This window comes from Stegostoma tigrinum, chromosome 10 (genome assembly GCF_030684315.1).
Source record: "Stegostoma tigrinum isolate sSteTig4 chromosome 10, sSteTig4.hap1, whole genome shotgun sequence".
Taxonomy (NCBI): Eukaryota; Metazoa; Chordata; class Chondrichthyes; order Orectolobiformes; family Stegostomatidae; genus Stegostoma; species Stegostoma tigrinum.
The window spans coordinates 76,864,402-76,883,127 of record NC_081363.1 but is presented as its reverse complement, the minus strand read 5'-3'; the positions used below and the strand labels follow the sequence as shown (position 1 = coordinate 76,883,127).

The window sequence follows — 18,726 nt, the reverse complement described above, 5'->3', positions numbered from 1 at the left end:
TTACTTCAAAGCCAAATTAAAAATGGTATGTCATCTGCCAACACTCCAAGAACTGGTCAAACCAATTGATACCCTGTAGCTAAAAAGACTTTCAGGTGTTCAGTCTGGGTCCACACCCCAGCAGTGCCCCAAGTTTGCCAACATGCCCTTGGTATCACCTCATGACCCTCTCGTCTCTGACCACCCCAGCCTCCCACTGACTTTGCCGTTGTTCATTCAAAGTGTTCATCCTCGTTGCCTTCCCTAGGTTGATTACACCTCGTAACCCAGTGAGACAATTTTTGCCTGTCGACTTCCCCAACTTATTCAATATTGGTGTTTTCATGTCGACATGCAGCACTGTTGACAAATACAGCATTTGTTGCTCACCTCTAATTACCTTCGAAGGAATTGATGGCATAACTCGTGAACAAAAGGAAGTTTTGAAAGTAAAAGGAAGAAGAAATTAAATTTCTGTATTGTTAAGAATGACTTTTCTCCTTGCATGGTGAATCCAAGGTTGCTGAAGACTCCAGGGAAGTCTTGGAGATTTGCCATCCTTCAATCCATCCCAGTTTACCACCCAATGCCTTCCCCCCACTTCTTTAATTGTGGAGCTGGCTAGGCCTAGAATACATTTTGTCAAAGTTGAGGCCCAGTTCGGATATACAATTACAATCTCGCCCAACTTGAACTGCTTCAATACATAAGCAATTCATCATGGGAAGCTCTGACTAACCTTACAAGGGGCAAAATAGTCCCCAACCAGCCCTATACAGGACAATATAAAATTTGATAACCTCTGTGGTAAGGCACAATTGCTCTAGGGGCGTTCCTAGGCCTGAGGCTTTGTGAATGATTTTCACCTCTCTGGGGCACCAGTTTGCCACATGTTAATGTTTAAACCCTGATGTCTGGAGCACTCTGACAGCTCAGAATTCACTCCAACCACAGGCAGCCCCACCCCACCACAACCCCAGTGGATTCTACTCACCAAGGGGTTCTATAGACGCTGGCAATTTCCAACCCCACCCCCGCTCTTAAATCAATCCCATTGTGTTTGCTTCTTTGCAAATGCCTGAAGGTCACCACAAAATCACAAGGATTCACGGTTCATGGTTAAGACAAGGAGCCATTTGCTGCTCTTGCTCATGTACTTCTTAACATGCTGGCTTGCTTTCGTTTCAATTCTGCTACCTCACTCAAGTCAACAGTGGCTCGTGAATAGCAGTCTCCCGCCTCGGAGTCAAAAGACAGTAGATCTAATTCTTACTCTAGAGACTGAAATCCAGGGTGAAACTGCCATTGGAGTACTGAGGAAACGCTGCACTGTCGGAGGTAGTGTATTTCAGGTGCAGCTCTGAGCCAAATGCAAATGATCTTGAGGCACTGCTACAAAGAAAAGCAGACAACCTCTCCCTGTTAGCTGATTAATATTAATCTTTCAACCAACAGCTAAAATAGATTCTACACATTATTGCAATATGGGATCTTGCTCTGTATAAATGACCTGCTATATTTTACTGTATGGCAACGACTGCACTTCATCGACTGTGAATCTTTTTAGTGGGCTTATAAATGTGGACCTTTCATCTCATTATTAGGATTTGCCAAGGTTGTGTCAGTGTTCCAGGACTGACAAACTATTGTCAACAGTTGGTGTAACATGAACGCAATGCACCAGGAACTGCAAAAAGTTCAGACACATTTAACTTCTAAAAGGAGGCCTTTCTCACACTACCGAGAAGATTCACTCCAAACTGTTCGGTTCACTCAAGAGTAAAACCATTCTCTTAATACACACCTCACCTCCATTTTATAGACACAGAAAACTTTGGTACAGAAGAGGCCATTTGGCCCCTCTGCATCTCTGCTGGTTATGTTCAAGATCCTTGCAATGATCTTCTGTATTCAGGGATATTTCTGAGTCACCAGGTTTTTTGTCTCAGGGCTACTGCAATAATTTAAAGCTTTCTATGGCCAAAAAAGAAATTGAAAGAAGAAAGCAACAGTGGAGGGGTTTATAGAGAGGAGCCTGACTGGAAATAATCAGGGACATTTTCTGAACAATACAGCACAAAAGAGGCATTTTGGTCCATTCCATTTGGGCCACCCTTAGGAAGAACTACTCAATTCTCCCTGTTCTTTGCCTGTAACCCTTTTCCAACATCTATCCAATGTCACTTTATAAATTGTTATTGAACCTGCTTGCACCAGCCTTTCGAGCATTGCATTTCAATAACAGCAACTCGCTGCACATAAAGAAAACCTCTTCACATTTTGCCTTTGAGGCTTTTATCCGATTCCTGTGTTTACTACCTTTCCTGTCAGTGGAAAAAGTTTCTTCCTCCTTATTGCATCAAAACCTTCAGCTTTTGAACGCCTCTTCCAAATCTTCCCTTAACCCATTCTGAAGGAGAATAAAACCAGATTATCTATCCCCTCAACAAAATCTCGTAATCTCCTCTGCACCCTCTCCAAGGTGCATTCCTGCTCAACATGCTGTATTGCACTCAGTGTTTAAACAAAGACTTTATTATAAAGTCCAAAGGGCAGTGCCAATCTAAACTACGAGGCTGTGCTACTGATGCAAACTAATGGCTTCAACAGAATATAATAAGAGCCACTGCATTCAAGCGTTTGTACAATATTTGAAGAATCAGATACAGAGTTAAAAGAATCAGTCCTCCTGCAGCTTTTCATGTCAAAGATCAGCATTTTTCTGAAGCGTAAATGCCAACACTGCAAAGACAGTGTTCAGGAAAACCTTAATCGCGGTAACAGACCACAGATACCTCTTTAAAAAACATGACAGTGACAATGGATTGGACCTTTAAAGTGATCTTAGAAATTTCCATAAGCAGACACCGTCTGGATCAGGCTGGAGCAGGAAGCAAACCTCACATAGACCTGGGCTCAGGTACAGCTGTCGGTCATGGTGGTGCTCTTGCCTGGAGTCCAGCTCCAACTCTAGAGACCCTGTGCCCACAAGCTCATCTGGCACACCAGTTCGGTACATAGAATGAAAGCTGCACTGTCAGGGGCGCCATCTCTCAGACGAGTTATTTAACTGAGGATTTTTACCAACATTTAATCAGATGCTCTCGAAAGAGTCCAAAGTAGCATTTGAAAGAAATACAAGTGTGTTCTGGGTCCTGACTCATACATTTCCTTCAAACAACATATCAGATCATCTGGCTATCTTTTATATCTTGGTTAGCACAGGGTATCCTGCACTTGATTGATGATTATTTCAAATATACTTAATTGGCTGTAAAGAGCCAAGGATCATCCTTAGGTCATGATATAGGTATATTAAGGCATGCTGTTATTCTCTTTACTGCTCTAAGGATTGAGTTACCCATAGAATGACGATATAATCACATCTTCTCCCACTTCTTTTTGACCTAAGACCCCTGGTACATGGGCAAACAGAACTGCGACACAAACTGGTGGTGCCAAATTCGATTAAAGCTAAATTCTCGGTATATAAAATATTTGGATCGTGTGCAGAAAATGAACAGTGAGACGAATAGCCAACCAGGCAATTATAAAGCTTGCTCTCCCAAATTCAGGAAGCATGGGAAGAGGTTTTGTCTATTGGAAATTGAGACAATGGGAATGAATAGGAAGTAATTTAATCCACTTGGGTAAAAGGTGAGAATTTTGGAATTAAAGCAACTGGAAGTGAGTGGATAAAGGTTTGATCCAATGGAATGCCAGGCTGAATTTGGAGAACTTCTGATTCAAGAGAATTGCCTGAGAAAACAAACTTCTAGACTCATGGAAAAGCCCTTTAAAGTCTGAGTCTCACTTAGGCTTGATGGTTATCTACGAAAATTTACACAGTAAAATATCTACTCTAACTCCTGGATAACTAAAGCCTCCCTCCCAATTCAAACAACATATGCCTCTAACACTTCTGAAGTTGACACCTAACAACCTCACCTGCATACATTAACAGCAAATGAGAAAGAGTGAGTATCTGCTGGATATTTAAACTGCAGAACACGACACTCAGTCATGTAAAAGGAGTCAGGGTTTCAACTTTTTTTGCTGCTGCTGAGCTTGAGGATTCCTGGGCAGCTTTGCAAATAGGAAGACCCTATTGGGGAAACTCCAGTGCAGAAACCATCTCAAGATAAACAAGTCTAAATTAGAGCCACATTGGACTCAAAACATTAACTCTGCTTCTCTCTTCAATAGAATCTGCTAGACCTGGAGAGTTTCTGCAGCAATTTCTGCTTTTAGAATCAGATCTCCAGAATCTACCATCTCTTATCAAAGATGAGTCAATCAAGATCAGAAATAGGGTTTCTGAACCTGATTGAGCCATTGTCTATAAATCCCAAAACAGCCATCCTCCAATTCCCCAAACGGATTTCACTAAATGGAAAGGTGTGCAGTTGGAATCTTGCAACACACCCAGCCACAGCGATAACATTTCCCAAAGGTGCTGTTAGAACCGCGATTGTATCAAACAAAGTTATGGAGCTTTGCTCTGACCTTTAGTATACTCACCATACACTCAAGATTGTGTGGTCAATTCCATCCTAACTCCATCTACAAGTTCGTTGACAACACCATTTTTGTAGGTCGGGTATCAAATAATGATGAGACAGAATACAGGAAAGAAATAGAGTGCTTGTTGGTATGGTGTAAAGTTAACAATCTCTCCCTCAAAGTCAGCAGAAAGAAAGAGCTGGTCATTGACTTCGGAAAGCAAGGTGTACACTACGCCCCTGACTACATCAATGGAACTGAGTTGGAGATGGTCAAGAGCATCAAGTTCCTAGGAGCGATGATCACCAACAATCTGTCCTGGTCTACCCATGTTGCTGTTAGGGTCAAGAAAACACAACAATGCCTCTACTTCCTTAAGAGGCAAAGGAAATTCAGCACGTCCACAAAGACACTTAATTTTTATAGATGCATCATAAAATGCATTCTAAGCAGATGCATCATGGCTTGGTATGGCAACTGTTCTGCCCCGGACTGTAGGAAACTGGAGAGTTGTGAACATAGCCCAGAACACCATGCAAGCCAACCTTTCGCCCACTGACTCCCTCTAAACTTCTTGCTGCCTCAGGAAGGTAGCCAACATGATCAAAGGCTTAGCCCAGTTATAACTTCTTCCAACCTCTTCTGTTATAAACACACATACCAATAGACTCAAGAACAGCTTCTTCCCAAATGTTATTAGACTTCTAAATGCATCTTCTCTGCAGCCATAACATTGCATTCTTTGCTCTGTCCTATTACCTTAATGCATTTTGTGTGGTATGATCTGCCTGTACTGCACACGAAACAAAGCATGTGATAATACTAAAGTAAATCAAAATAAGGGTGTGAAGAATTGCTGGCTGCAGATCTATCACCAGGGATGGAGTAATGAGTATAATTTGAGCCGGTGACCGAAGTATTCCACAAAGCTTATATTGACACAACAATGGAATATGTAAGTCCATATTTGGTACTTTTTTTGTGCTGTATTGGTCCTGCTGCAATCAAGATGGAAGAGGCTTTCTCTGGTCCTACTCTCCTTTCATTGACATCTTTTAAAAAATTGCAAGTATCCAGAAAATTAATAAATATGAAGTCCCTCAAACAATCCATACAAAGCCGCTCCTAAAGTGACAGACACTATGTCCATGCTTCTTGGCTGCCACAGTGTAGTGTCACATGTCTTCTCATGCAGTCAGTGCACAGAAAGTGCTCCAGGAACATAAAGTACTGGATCTGTATTGTCCACAAGCTCTTAATAGATCTTCCCACAAACAAATCTGGGTTTGGAAGAAATGCAACAGAGTTCTGGGTCCTGACTCATGCAGAGCCTTTAACCAACATGTCAGATAATTTGGCTATCTTTTAATAGCTTTTTGAGGAATCATCCTATGCACACATTGGTTAGCACAGAATATCCCACACTTGACTGATGATTACAGCCAGTTAAGTATATTTGAAATAAAGAGCCAAGGACCATCCTTAGGTCATGATATGAGCTATATTAAGGCCATCAGCCTCAACAGTAAACAACATTTGAACGAACCTAACGCTAGAATCCAATCAGCATCAACTCACACTACAGGGGCTCACACCCACACACCAACAAAACAATAATTAGACCACAAATGAATAAAAATTCCGTCCTGGTAACTCTGGATTAGCTGAACTTGTACAAGCTTGTCATATGTCATGATAAATATTTCCAGAGTTAATTCCTGGAAGACATTTTTTAATGCCTGTTACAAGGTCAGAGTATTGTAGGTTGTGAACAAATTGATTAACAGACATTTTTCACATGTTCACTGATTCCATCTGACAGTTTTCTTTTGACAAACTAGATTAGACAGTATCTCCTCAGCTGCCTCAAAACTTCCTTGACAGAAAGACAGTATTTGATCAGGTTTGACACTGAAGAACTGTGGCAAACTAGGGTCAGTTGGAATTTCAGCGAAAGCTCTCCACTAGCTGGAGTCATAAAAAAATTGGATTCCTAGCACAAGGAAAGATGGTTGAGATTTTTGGACTCAGACCGTCACTGCTGGAGTTTGTCAGAGTCGACTCCTTGGCCCAGCCATCTTCAGCTGCTTTATCAATGATCTTGCCCGAGATTGAGATTCTGTCGCAACTCCATCTACAAGTTCACAGACAACACCACTGTTGTAGGCCAGATTGCAAACGACGAGACAGATTACAGGAAAGAGATAGAGTTCACAACCTTCAACACCATTTTCACCTCCTAAGATAAAGAGGCAACTCATGTCCATTTATATCAGGAACTGGACAATATCTAGGCCTGGGCTGACATGTGACAAGTAATTTTGCTGCCATACAATTACCAGGAAATGACCATCTCCATTAAGCAGAAATCTAACCACCAACTTTTGGTATTCAATGGCATCCCAATCACCGGAAACCCCAGCACCAACTTCCTGTGGTTACCATCAACCAAACATTGAACTAGGATAACCACATAAATACAGTGGCTTCAAGAGCAGATCAGAGGCTGGTAATTCTGTGGAGAATAACTCACATACTGTTTCACTATCTACAAGGAGTGTGATGGAATAGTCCATTTGCCTCCAACACCACTCAAGAAGCTTGAGAGCATCCAGGACAAAGGGTCCCACTTGATTGGCAAGCCATCACCACATTGATGGGCGGCACGGTAGCTTAGTGGTTGGCACTGCTGCATCTCAGCGCTTGGGACCCAGGTTCAATTCCACCCTTGGGTGACTGTCTGTGCGGAGTTTGCACATTCTCCCCGTGTCTGCGTGGGTTTCCTCCTACAGTCCAAAGATGTGCAGGTTAGGTAGATTGGCTGAGCTAAATTGCCCAGAGTGTTTGGGGGTCTGTAGATTAGGTAGGCTATAAGGGGATGGGCCTGAGTGGAATGATCCAAGGGTCAGTGTGGACTCGTTGGGTCGAAGGGCCTGTTTCTACATTGTAGGGATTCTATGACTGATTCTATTCTATGACATTCAACATTCCTTCCTATACCAAAGATGCACAGTGGCATATTGTGTATGATCTTCATGATTCATTGCAGTAAGTCACAAACACTCTTCTGGCAGCATCTTCCAAACTATGTCCTCTACCAGCATGAAACAAAAGATGTATGGGAGCACTATAACCCACAAGTTCTCCAAGTCACAAACCATCTTGACTTAGAAATGTATCGCCATTCCTTTGCTACTGCTGGGACAAAACCCTGGAATTCCCTTTCTAACAGCACTGAGAGTGTCTGTACACTGTCATGGTTGAAAAAGACAGCTCACTGTTCCTTCTCCATGGCAATATGGATTGGAAAGGAAAAGAAATGCTGGCTTAGTCAGTGGTGCCCACATCCCATGAATGACTATAAGGCAAACTTACAAATTTGAGGACAGATCCCTTGGAATTCGACTCACCTGGATTTTACTGTTGCATACCCAGATTTCCAAAAGGCATTCAATTAAGGTCCCACACAAAAAGTTAGCACCCATGCTAAGAGCTCATGGAGTTGGTGGGTACGTATTAGCATAATTAAGGAGTTGCTTAACAGACAGGGGACAAAATATAGGCACGATCACAGCATTTTCAGGTTGGAAGACCATGACCATTGCAGTGCCTCAAGATGCAGCCATTTACAATCTGTGTTAATGATCTAGTCATAGAGGCAGCCAGTAGTATGTCTAGATTTGCTGAAGCAGAGTAGGAAGGACAGAAAGAGGCCATAAAGAGAGATTGACAGATGATAGTGCGTGGACAATAAGACGGTAGATGGTGTGTAACTGACATAATGGTGTAAAACTCTATGACTCTAATCACCCATGGAATGTAAGGCAATGCAGAAAAGAAAATACTTAGAGATGTAGAAGATACAATCACTTAGGAATTGCACCAATGGCAAATGCATTTAGAAATAGGGCTTGTACCAAGCCATAAGGGAATGCCATCAGCAGAAACTCAACTCAGACAGTTGCATGGAGAGTCACAAGTGCAAAGAGAAAGGCTGGGGTAAAGCAACAGGAGTGTGCAGGCGTCCCTCTTAACAAATACAGAGCCACATGATCAACTCCTCTTGTAGGACTTGACAGACCTGCAGCAAGAATTCAACTTTCTTGGTGGTTCAGATCCAGAGGAAGAAATTTGAGATGTTGATTTTACAGAGAAACCAATTTTAAATCGGATACCTCAGCAAACAAATGGTTCTTTTTCCAGCCTGGACCAGGATTGAGCTCAGGAATCCTCGGAACAAAATCATACATTCAACTTTAGGGTTAGGAAAATTGCAAGCATTAGAGTTCCTATATTCCCAGAAGGATAGATTCAAGTTTGTTACAGTGGAAAAAGATACGTGGTTCTGATGTGACTTGGTAAGGTGGATGAGGAGAAATTGTTTCCACCATTGAGGAATTTAAAACACAGAATAAGGGACAGATCATTTAGACTGCGAGAGTGGTTGAAATTACTTCACTCAAAGAGTTGTGTACCTTGGGAATCCTCTACCCAAGAGGTTTGTGAGTGCACCGTTGCTGAATACATTTGAGGCTAAGATAGACCAAATTGTTGATCTCCCTCTGAGGAACAATGGGAGCAGCCAGAGAAGAAACCCAAGATTGGCCATGATCGTATTGGATGGTGGAGCAGAATCAATAGGATGAATTGTCTACTCCTGCTCATTTTATCAAGTGCACAAGATTGCAAACAAAGGTCAAAAACTGGCCAGGTCACCAAGGAAATCTTCTCACCTCTTTTTTAGAATAATGCAATTGATTTATTTATATCCACCTGAGGGGACTGAAAGGACTTGAACCCCAGACTTTGCAATGCTGAGGTGAGAGATTGAATACCAAGCTAAAACAATGGCTTGGTAGACACATCATGCCAGTTGAAGTGAAGAAACCTTTCATAATGGCCTGACTGAAGTGAACACTGGCACATTTGAACCGGAATCCTTTGAGGGATCCTTCTGTTTTGTGTGTTGGGTAGAGGGGGGCACATTTGTATCTTATAGCACTGTGAAGGCCATTCAACCCGTTATGTCATCTCAGTTCATTGGAAGAATTTGCCATTAGTCTCACCACCACCAGCCCTAATTCTTCCCAACAGCCCAGAAACTGTTGCTTTCCAAATAAGGTGCCAATGCAAACTTAAACTCATCCTTTAATACATTTTGGGTTTTTTTTTAAATCCTCATTTGTTTTTATAAAGTTCAAACCTCATTGACATTGAGTTCTGTCCAAACAAATGGTGAAAGGCCATCTCACACACTCACCTCAATGATGCTCCGCAGATCCTGCACGTACATCCGCTCAGTCTCAATTATCTCCATGACAACCCTGTCCACGTACGACAGCTTGGGGTTGGGGGCCATGGCCCTGGTCGCTATGGGAGACAAGGGGACCTGGTGGTAGCTGCCATCGGGGCTCCTCCGACCCGGAATGATGATGATGTTGTTGTTGTACACCCGGTCGGCCTTCAGCGCCTGGAGGGGAGGTGCCAGCTCCACCCGCGCACACTCCTCTGCTGGGGGGCCTGCCTCTGGGGCTTGGGTGCCCGGGGGAGGGGTCCCATCAGCACCGCGCCAATCCGGCAGGGAACCCGAGGAGGCGACACTCACCGGGCGCTCGCTGTCCGAGCAGTCTGTGTTGACCGACATGGAGCTGGTGGAAGTGGTGACTGTGGACATCCTGTCATGGCTGCTCAGAGAAGAGGCGGAAGAAGTCCTCGGAGATTCTGGAAAGGGTAAGAGGAAAGACAAAAGGAGGACATTTTATAGCTCCTTGCCTCAAACATTCACATATGATTTTATACATCGGAGTGAGAGAGAGAGAGAGAGAGAGAGAGAGAGAGAGAGAGACACAGAGAGAGAGAGGCACAGAGACAGAGACAGCGAGAGAGAGAGACACACACACACACACACACACACACACACACACACAGAGAGAGAGAGAGAGAGAGAGAGAGAGAGAGAGAGAGAGAGAGAGAGAGAGAGAGAGACAGAGACAAAGACAGACAGACATACAGAGAGAGACATACACAGAGAGAGAGAGAGACAGATAGAGAGAGAGAGAGAGACTAGACAGATACTTCACTCAAAATTTACAGGCACTCTGGGATTGCATGTACAGGCTACAGATGACAGTAAATGCATGATCCTCAACAAATCTCAAAGCTTTATGCCATCCCCACAATACAACAATGACTAGACTTCAGAAGTTTCTATGCTAGTTGCAAAGTTCTTTAGACCATCCTGTGGTCACAGGAGGCACCATCTAAATGCAAGGGTCGCCTTTCTTTCCCACCACCCCCCCACCCCCGCCCCGGCATGTGCTAGCCAAGTCTGTACTTTCTGAAGCTCTGTCACATTTGTAAAAAGTAGGAAACAAGACTGTCATTTTGCGCCACAAACAGCAACAACGACATTCCAACCTGTGATTTAAGTGACGGGGCTTGTGGCGGGTTATAAATTCTCCCCATTATGTCACGAGGTGGTCTATGATGGACTGAGAGGTGTGGCCTTTGTTCAATGCCTGATCCAAAAAGATGGCAACCCACTGTAGTCTGGGCCTCTGTTACCTTTACACCAAGAGGGTTGAAGTTTTTGGGATGGGACTCTGTCTTGGGTGCTCACTGAACTGCAGACAACACGGAACAAAGTTGGACAAAAACAATAAAGAAACAGTAGGCCTTTATTAAGCCAGATATACTGCCGACAATCAGCTCGTGCAATGAGTGCCTATCACCTTGTCTCTGACTTGGAAACACATCCTTCATTAAAGCCTTTGCAGTGATCTCCTTAACACATTTTCTGTTGTTCCAGTTAGGAGGATTACTTTGGGATTATAGCGGAGCGAGGGGGGAGGGGAAATGCAGAGAGAAACAAGACTCACTTCTCAACAAACTGTACAGGCTGAGCCATAACAATAATCTCCATCCAGCCCTGATGTGTCAGGCTCCAGTCTATTTTTGCCTCCTTTGACTGATTGAGTGAATCTAAAAGCTCTCACAGATGATCAGGGATGTCAATCCCAGCACTCTGGCCGATGTTTAACACTCAGTCTAGACACAAAATAAATAAATCAGATGATCTTGCTTGTCTGTGCAAAATCACCAGCCAGTTTTCAACAATGGCAAAAAAACACTTTGTTGGCTGTAAACACTTTGCAGCATCCCCAAGTAAATACCAGTCTCTCTTTTTATTTCAGAACTTCATCAATATTTTGTTGCAGTGGGATGTTCATAAGGCCATTTCGTCCCCCAGTTGTGTTCCACTGTCTGGCTAGATTAGACCCCATGTGCATTTAGTGATGGGTTCCCAAATCCTTACTCTGCCTCAGTGAAATCTACCAAACTCAGTTTTCAATGGGCAGCCCACTCCAGCCCCCAACCTTGACAGGGCTGGGTTGGATTGGCTGATTTCTACCAGACTTCATCTGAGGAACTGCTTCCTGATCAACAGGAGGGAGCAAGGAAACCTGCCATAGAAATTGACAGGGAGGGGAAGGAGCATAAGCAAGGTGTGCAAACCAGAACTGAGGGGCTTTGAGAGGGTAGACTCGGAGGCTGTGTGCGTGTGAGAGAGTGGGGTCGGGTCCACAGGCTCAGGTAAGGGACCGATCATTTGGGATCTCACAAAAACTCTTCCTTCAGAGTTGAGAGCCTTTGGAATTCCCCACCCTAGAACACTTTAGACGCTCCCTTGTTGAAGATATTCAAGGCTGGAACACATAAATGCTTGATTTCTCGGAGGCTGAAGAGATCTAGGGAGGATATCGGCAAAGATCATACTGAATGGCAGGGCAGGGTTGAAAGGGCTAATGATCCACTACAGCTCCAATTTCTTACATTCTGATTCAAGCGATAAGCAAACAGGGGTTTGATTACAGTGGACACAGAGGGTACCAAGAAGACTCCTAATTGATCACCTATGGATCCTATGTCCAATCAAGGTTGGCAGACCAACTGGTGCCACCAGTCCATTGCTAGGATCAGAAGCTCTGAGGCCCCAGCAACGCTAACCACTAAAGGAAGGTGCAGCTGAGGGGGTTAGGGATGCCAGGAACTGGACCAAGTCACGGAGTACAGCATAGAAACAGACCCTCACTCCAATTCGTCCATGCTGACCTGAACTAATCTAGTTCCATTTGCCAACATTTGGCCCATATCCCTCTAACCCTTCCTATTCACGTCCAAATGCCTTTTAAATGTCATAATTGTACCCGCCTCCACCACTTCCTCTGGCAGCTCGTAAATCTTTTCTGCACCCTTTCAGGTTTGGCAACACCTGTTCTGTCTGCTGTAGGAAAGATAAGTACATCATTCTTATCAATCATTGCTGATTGTTCTAACTGGCTATCGACTGCTATTTTTCTGAATTATGAGCATGCACACATTTTGTTTTCTTTATCTGACACCATTAGGTCATGTGATTTAGCAGCATGTGTAGGTCATTCAGCCCAATGTGTCTGTTCAGCCATTCAAGTGAGATCATGGCTGATTCTCAGCTCCATTTTTGAGCCTTTGCCCCATAATCCTGACTGAATAAATAACTGTTTATTAATATGTAGCAGGTTGAAAAAGGCTATTGACAGCCAAATAGACTCAGGCAAGACATGTGACTAACAGTGCGCAATCAGAAGGCTCTCCAAAGGCATGCATGCCAAGCGTGAAGTTGGCACCATTTTCCCACAGATGTGGAATTGGTTCTCCTGAAGATTCTGTTCACTCTCGGAATCACACAAAAGGGAGGCCATTCAGCCCAGTAACCTGGTCTAGGTTCTTCAGAAGAACTAGCCAATACCTCCCACAGCCGTGCTCCTTCGTCATTTTCTTCAACTGTATGTTTTTAATTTAAGTTCCCAAATGATCTGTTTCCGCCACACTTTCTGGCAGCGCATTCCGGATGGCAATAAGTTGTTGCATTAACAGAATTTCTCATTTCTCTGTTTCAAAAGGAAACATGGCAGCACACAGCAAGATCCCGCAAACAAGCTAATAAATCTGTGGTGATGGCGACTAAAGGGTGAATTCTATCGTTCAGGGAAGGTATCCTGGTCTACTTCTGAATAGCAATATATTATCGCCACCCAAGAGGCCCTTAGTTGACTATCTCACTCGTGAACCTGTCCTTTATAGTTGTCAGTCAGCGAATTGGAGTGGGTTCTGTTTAACTAAAAGGCAGAACTGGAAGATAAGAACTGCTGGATGAGAGGGGGCCAAGGTCCAAGTAGTTCACCTTTAATATCAGTGTGTCATATGATGCAGCAATAAAGGAGGTGTTGCTGACTGTGGCGATTAATCAGTTAGACTCCAATGGACTCAAGGTGAGGAATGCTCTAGCTCTGGGAAATATTACAAGGGCACCAGTTCCTCCAAAAGCCTGTTGCAATTGTCTAAATGATATGTCTCAAGTTACCCACATTGTCCCAACACAGGCTTGGGAATTCCACATTGAAGATAGGTGCTTAAAAAAAAAGCACTTTTTGCTCAACTCAGAAAAATACCTAAGCTTACTTACTCAGCTATTTCCTACCCCCAGTGGCATTATCGAGTAACCTCTTAATTATATCTCAAATAACTTTGTCAATATTTCCATGAATAGAAAACAAAATTTAAAAAAAGCAAAGTGCAAACTTTTAGTCCCTTCATGGGATTATTTTCTTCATTCCTGAATCCTCCAGGAGCAGTAAAGAATCCGCTTCTGCACTGCGTAGGCCTGAGGGAGAGAACCCATCCAGGTATGTAAGGCTGGGACATTATATAGGGAGGTAACTTCAATTCAAATATTGTGAGAATGCTGACAGGGAGGAATAAGGAAAACCAGCGCCATGCTAGCTCTGAGCTTATTAATAGCACCTTTAACACAATGAAACATAGTAAGAGATTTGACACTGAACTACACTGCAGAATGTCAGGGGGTGATCAAAAATCTGGTCCAAGGAGTAGCTTCAAGAAGGATCCTAAAGAATGAAAGAGAGAGAGAGAGAGACTGGAGAGAGAGAGAGACTGACAGACAGACAGAACTTGGGGCCTCACACAGTGCAAAGCACAGCTTCCAAATGGAAGAAATGAAAATCTGGGATATGCAAAAGGCCACAGTTTGAGGGGCGCAAAGATCTCTCAGGATAATGGCAATAGATGAGGTCGCAGAGTTGGGGAGGGGTCAATTGTAGAATCTCTATCTTGTGAAAGGCTGCCATTTGGCCCACCAAGTCCAAACTTACCCTCCGAAGAGCATCCCACCCAGATCCACCTCCCTACTCCATCCCTGTAACCCTGCACATATGACCTAGTTTGCACATCCCGGATACTATTAAAGCAGCTCTTTGATTTGGGGAGGCAATGGCCTAGTGTATTATTGCTGGACCATTAATCCAGAGACCCAGGTAACGCTCTGGGGACCGGTGTTCGAATCCCACTATGGTAGGTGGTGCAATTAAAATTGAATAAATATCTAGAATTAAGAGTCTAATGATGACTGTGAATGAATTGTCAATTGTCAGAAAAAAAGCCCATCTGGTTCACTAATGTCTTTTAGGGAAGGAAGCTTCCATCTTTCCCTGGGCCTACATGGGACTCCAGACCCACAGCAATGTGGTTGACTCTTAATGCCCTCTGGGCAATTAGGGATGGGTGATAAATGCTGGCCTAGCTAGTTGTGTCCAGTGCAATCCCCAACAACCAATAGCCAACGTGTACAATCTGCAAGTGAGTAGGAATCTGCTCCTTGGCTCTGGAGACAGGGCAAAACTTGACAAGCTGCCACTCCAACCACCGAATGCCTGACTCAGTACAGAAAGAGGGCTCGAACCTTGGCTCACTTTGTTAACCCACACAGTCCTCTCATCCTTAAAATGGCGAGCTGTCAGAAACCTTTAGTTCAGTATTTGGTGTTCCATACAGCATACAGAAGACATTAGGGGTATCTGCAATGAAATTCAATCAAAGGTTCCTCCTGGAACAAGCTGAAGCCTGTTTGAACAGTCAAGACCACCCAGCCTCAACAAGGTACAGTCTGGCAGGGCTGCAGAACATGTTCGGAGATGCTACAGCATCTGTCTGGGAACTAGGAAACGGAAAATATCACTTTAGAGAGAACAGGCTGAATTCACACAAGGTCTTTCACAACGGTGTCCAAAACGCTTTACAGCCAATTAAGTTTGCCGAAGTATAGTCATAACGGAGGAAGCAGAGAAGCGGATGCACACAGCAAGATCCCACAAGTGACAATAGCCAGATGATCTGCTGTTTCAGGATGTTGGTTCAGCGACAAATGTCGGGCAGATCAACACTCCTGGTTTCTTCCTGAACAATGCTGCGGGATTGTTCACATGTACCCTAGGGAGTAGAAGGGGCCTTAGTTTATCATCTCATTGCCCTCCGTATTGTACTGGGGTGTCCAGCCTAGATTTATGCATTCAAGCCTGTGGAATGGGACCTGAACGCCCAACATTCTGCTGCTATCTGGGCAGCAAACCTATAATTGAGTGGCTTGCCAACAATGCAGCTGGCCACCCACAAACATCGAACGTGTATTTTTGTGATGGTGAGCCACCGTTTTAAAGGAACGGTTTTATTTTGGGTTTGCTCAGCGCATGATTACGAGTCAGTTTAGTCAGAGGTATTTTTACCTAGCAGCAGCTGACGGAAGAAGTTGGAAGCTAAATAATGCTTCAGGACGCAGATCTCAAGATTACATACATAGAACTAGACAGGAATTTACAGCACAGAAAGAGGGCTTTCGGCCTGCGACAGGCTCATGCTGGTCTTTTGTGCTCTCCACAAATTCTCCTCCATTCCATTTTATTTAAAATGCATCTCCCTATCATTCTATTCTCGTCTCCCTCATATATCTAGCTTCACACTAAATATATCTAAGCTTCTTGCCTTAAATATATCTTCAGGTAGCAAGTTCCACATTCCTAATGCTCTCTAAATAGGACTCGTCTCCAGTATTCTTCATAAGATTGATTTGTGACTTTCTTCCATTTATGGTTCCTAGTTCTTAAAACTCCTTTACAAATGGGAGCATTTCACTTCAACTACTGCATTGAACCCTGCATTAAATTTTACAGATCTCTATTAGGTTGACTCTCTTCAGCCTTTATTTCTGCAGAAAATTGCCCTGACTTGCTTAGTCTTCCCTGAAATTTACGTAGATTCTCAGTCTGCATCATCGTGCAAGTCCTTGCATCTTAATGCTTCAACATTAAAGTAGCAGAGGCAACATTACGGTGCCTTTTTTTCACATCACAAGGATAAAAAAGATTTGACGAGGAAGGATAAGGTACTTCAGGATGCTATAGTGAGCAAGTCATAAACTAAAGGTATGCTTTTGTACTGTTGTGAAAATCTAAGCAGAAAGCTTACATGGGTGAAATAGGTTTGAGTGCTCACATCTGATGGGCCACACTGGGCATCTGGTCTATTTTATTACGATAGAATCCCTACAGTGTGGAAGCAGCCATTCAGTCTATTGATTCCATATCGACCCACTGAACAGCATCCTGCTCAGACCCAACTCCCATCCTATCCCCACAACCCTGCATTTCCCATAGCTAGCTCACCAAGTCTACACATCCCTGGACCCATTGGACAATTTAGCATGGCCAATCCACCCAAGCTTTGGACTGTGGTAGGAAACCAGAGCATGCAGACACAGGGAGAATGAGCAAACTCTACACAAACGGTCGCTCGAAGGTGGGATCGAACCCGGGTCCCTGGCGCTGTGAGGCAGTAGTGCTAACTGCTGAACCACTGTGCCACTCTAACACTTTCATTGCTGTTGAATGTATCTTCATCCAACCAGCAAGAAATGAAAAGCCAAATTTGCAGCACCTCCTGCCCATTTGTTGATAAAGGAAAGCTGCTCCCATCATTCTCACTGGCCCTTTCTCTTTCAATGCCAGTCTTCCCAAAGCTGCCAAGAGGGAGGGTCAACTCAAGACAGTATCGTTGACTGCCAAGTACAGTTGTTGCCAGTCAAGAATCTGGAAAAAAATGCATCCCCCCAACTTAAGGGAAAAAAACAGGAACCAGTTCAAAATAAAAATAAACAGTGATAAGATAATCAGTCAAATAAAACTAAGGCTATGTACACAACTAGGCTTGTGTGTGTGGATAAACAAATTGCTCTTTATACTGCACTGAACAGACACTAGGCTCATTTCAGTAGCTGTCCCTGATCCAGACAGACACTTCTTAACACACAAATTCCCACTGGGGATGGACGCTTCAGCAAGGCATCCCAGGATCTGTGCAACACTACAGTTCCCCTGAAGACACAAGTACAGGCTGTCCCCAGTTTATGAACAACTGACTTCACCAACGCTGGCACTTATGCACAAAATTTCATATTACTATTAAGTTTAAGGATCCAACATGCAAACGTTCATTTGCTCTTATCAATGGCTATTTTATATTGCACTGTATGGTGTTTCATTGTGTACAAATCAACTTACAAATGTGCTCAGGATTGGAACCTATTCATAGACCAGGGATTGCCAGCACAAAGTGGATTTCTTTAGAGACGGCCAATGCACAGACCAGGGATGGACAAATAAGGCAAGTTGCCATAGTTCCAGGGGACCACAGGGAACAAACATACACAGCAGACAGCCAACTGAGCGAACCAACCCTAACATATACCAGGGCCTGTGCGTGTGCACCACTCAGCATCACAATGCCTGTAGCCATCCCAACATGAACACAAGCTCCTCTTAGGTTGCCAGCACATGCAGCAGCACTCACCATTGGGATGCCTGCACAAATACCAGCATCGAGACAATTTCCAATTTCTGAGGGTCAGTGCGCACGCATTGGTTTTCATCAGAGTAGAAATGCACATACCAGCAGCAATTTGACAGCACTATCATTTTTTCAAAAAAAATTGATCCATGAGATGTGGGCACCACTGACCTGTCCCGCATCTCTCATCTGTTCCTAGCTGCCCTTGAGAAGGTGGTGGTGAGCTGCCTTCTTGAACCGCTGCACTATGTGCTGTGGGTCTTGCCACCATGGAAGTGATTCCAAGACCCAGCCACACCAAAGAAATGGGGCTATATTTCTAAATCAGGATGGGGAGTCTTCCCACATACCTATTACGTTGTCCTTCTCAGTGGTTGAGGTTGTGTGGGGGTTTGGAGGAAGCTACCTAAGGAGCCTTGATGAGTTGCTGCAAAGCATCTGGTAGATGGTACAAATTGTTGCCACTGAGTGTCGACATACAATGGAGGGCATGTTGAACGTGGCAGTTCT

General features: G+C 43.9%; 1 protein-coding gene across 1 annotated transcript in view; it reads right to left on the bottom strand.

Moving 5' to 3' along the window:
- LOC125455679 (pleckstrin homology domain-containing family G member 3) overlaps positions 1-18,726 on the bottom strand; it is a 183,706-nt gene that overhangs the window by 66,104 nt on the left and 98,876 nt on the right. The window contains exon 3 of the mRNA XM_048537980.2: positions 9,743-10,203. Coding sequence (XP_048393937.2) covers positions 9,743-10,203 — 461 coding nt within the window. The remainder of the gene's footprint in view (positions 1-9,742; positions 10,204-18,726) is intronic.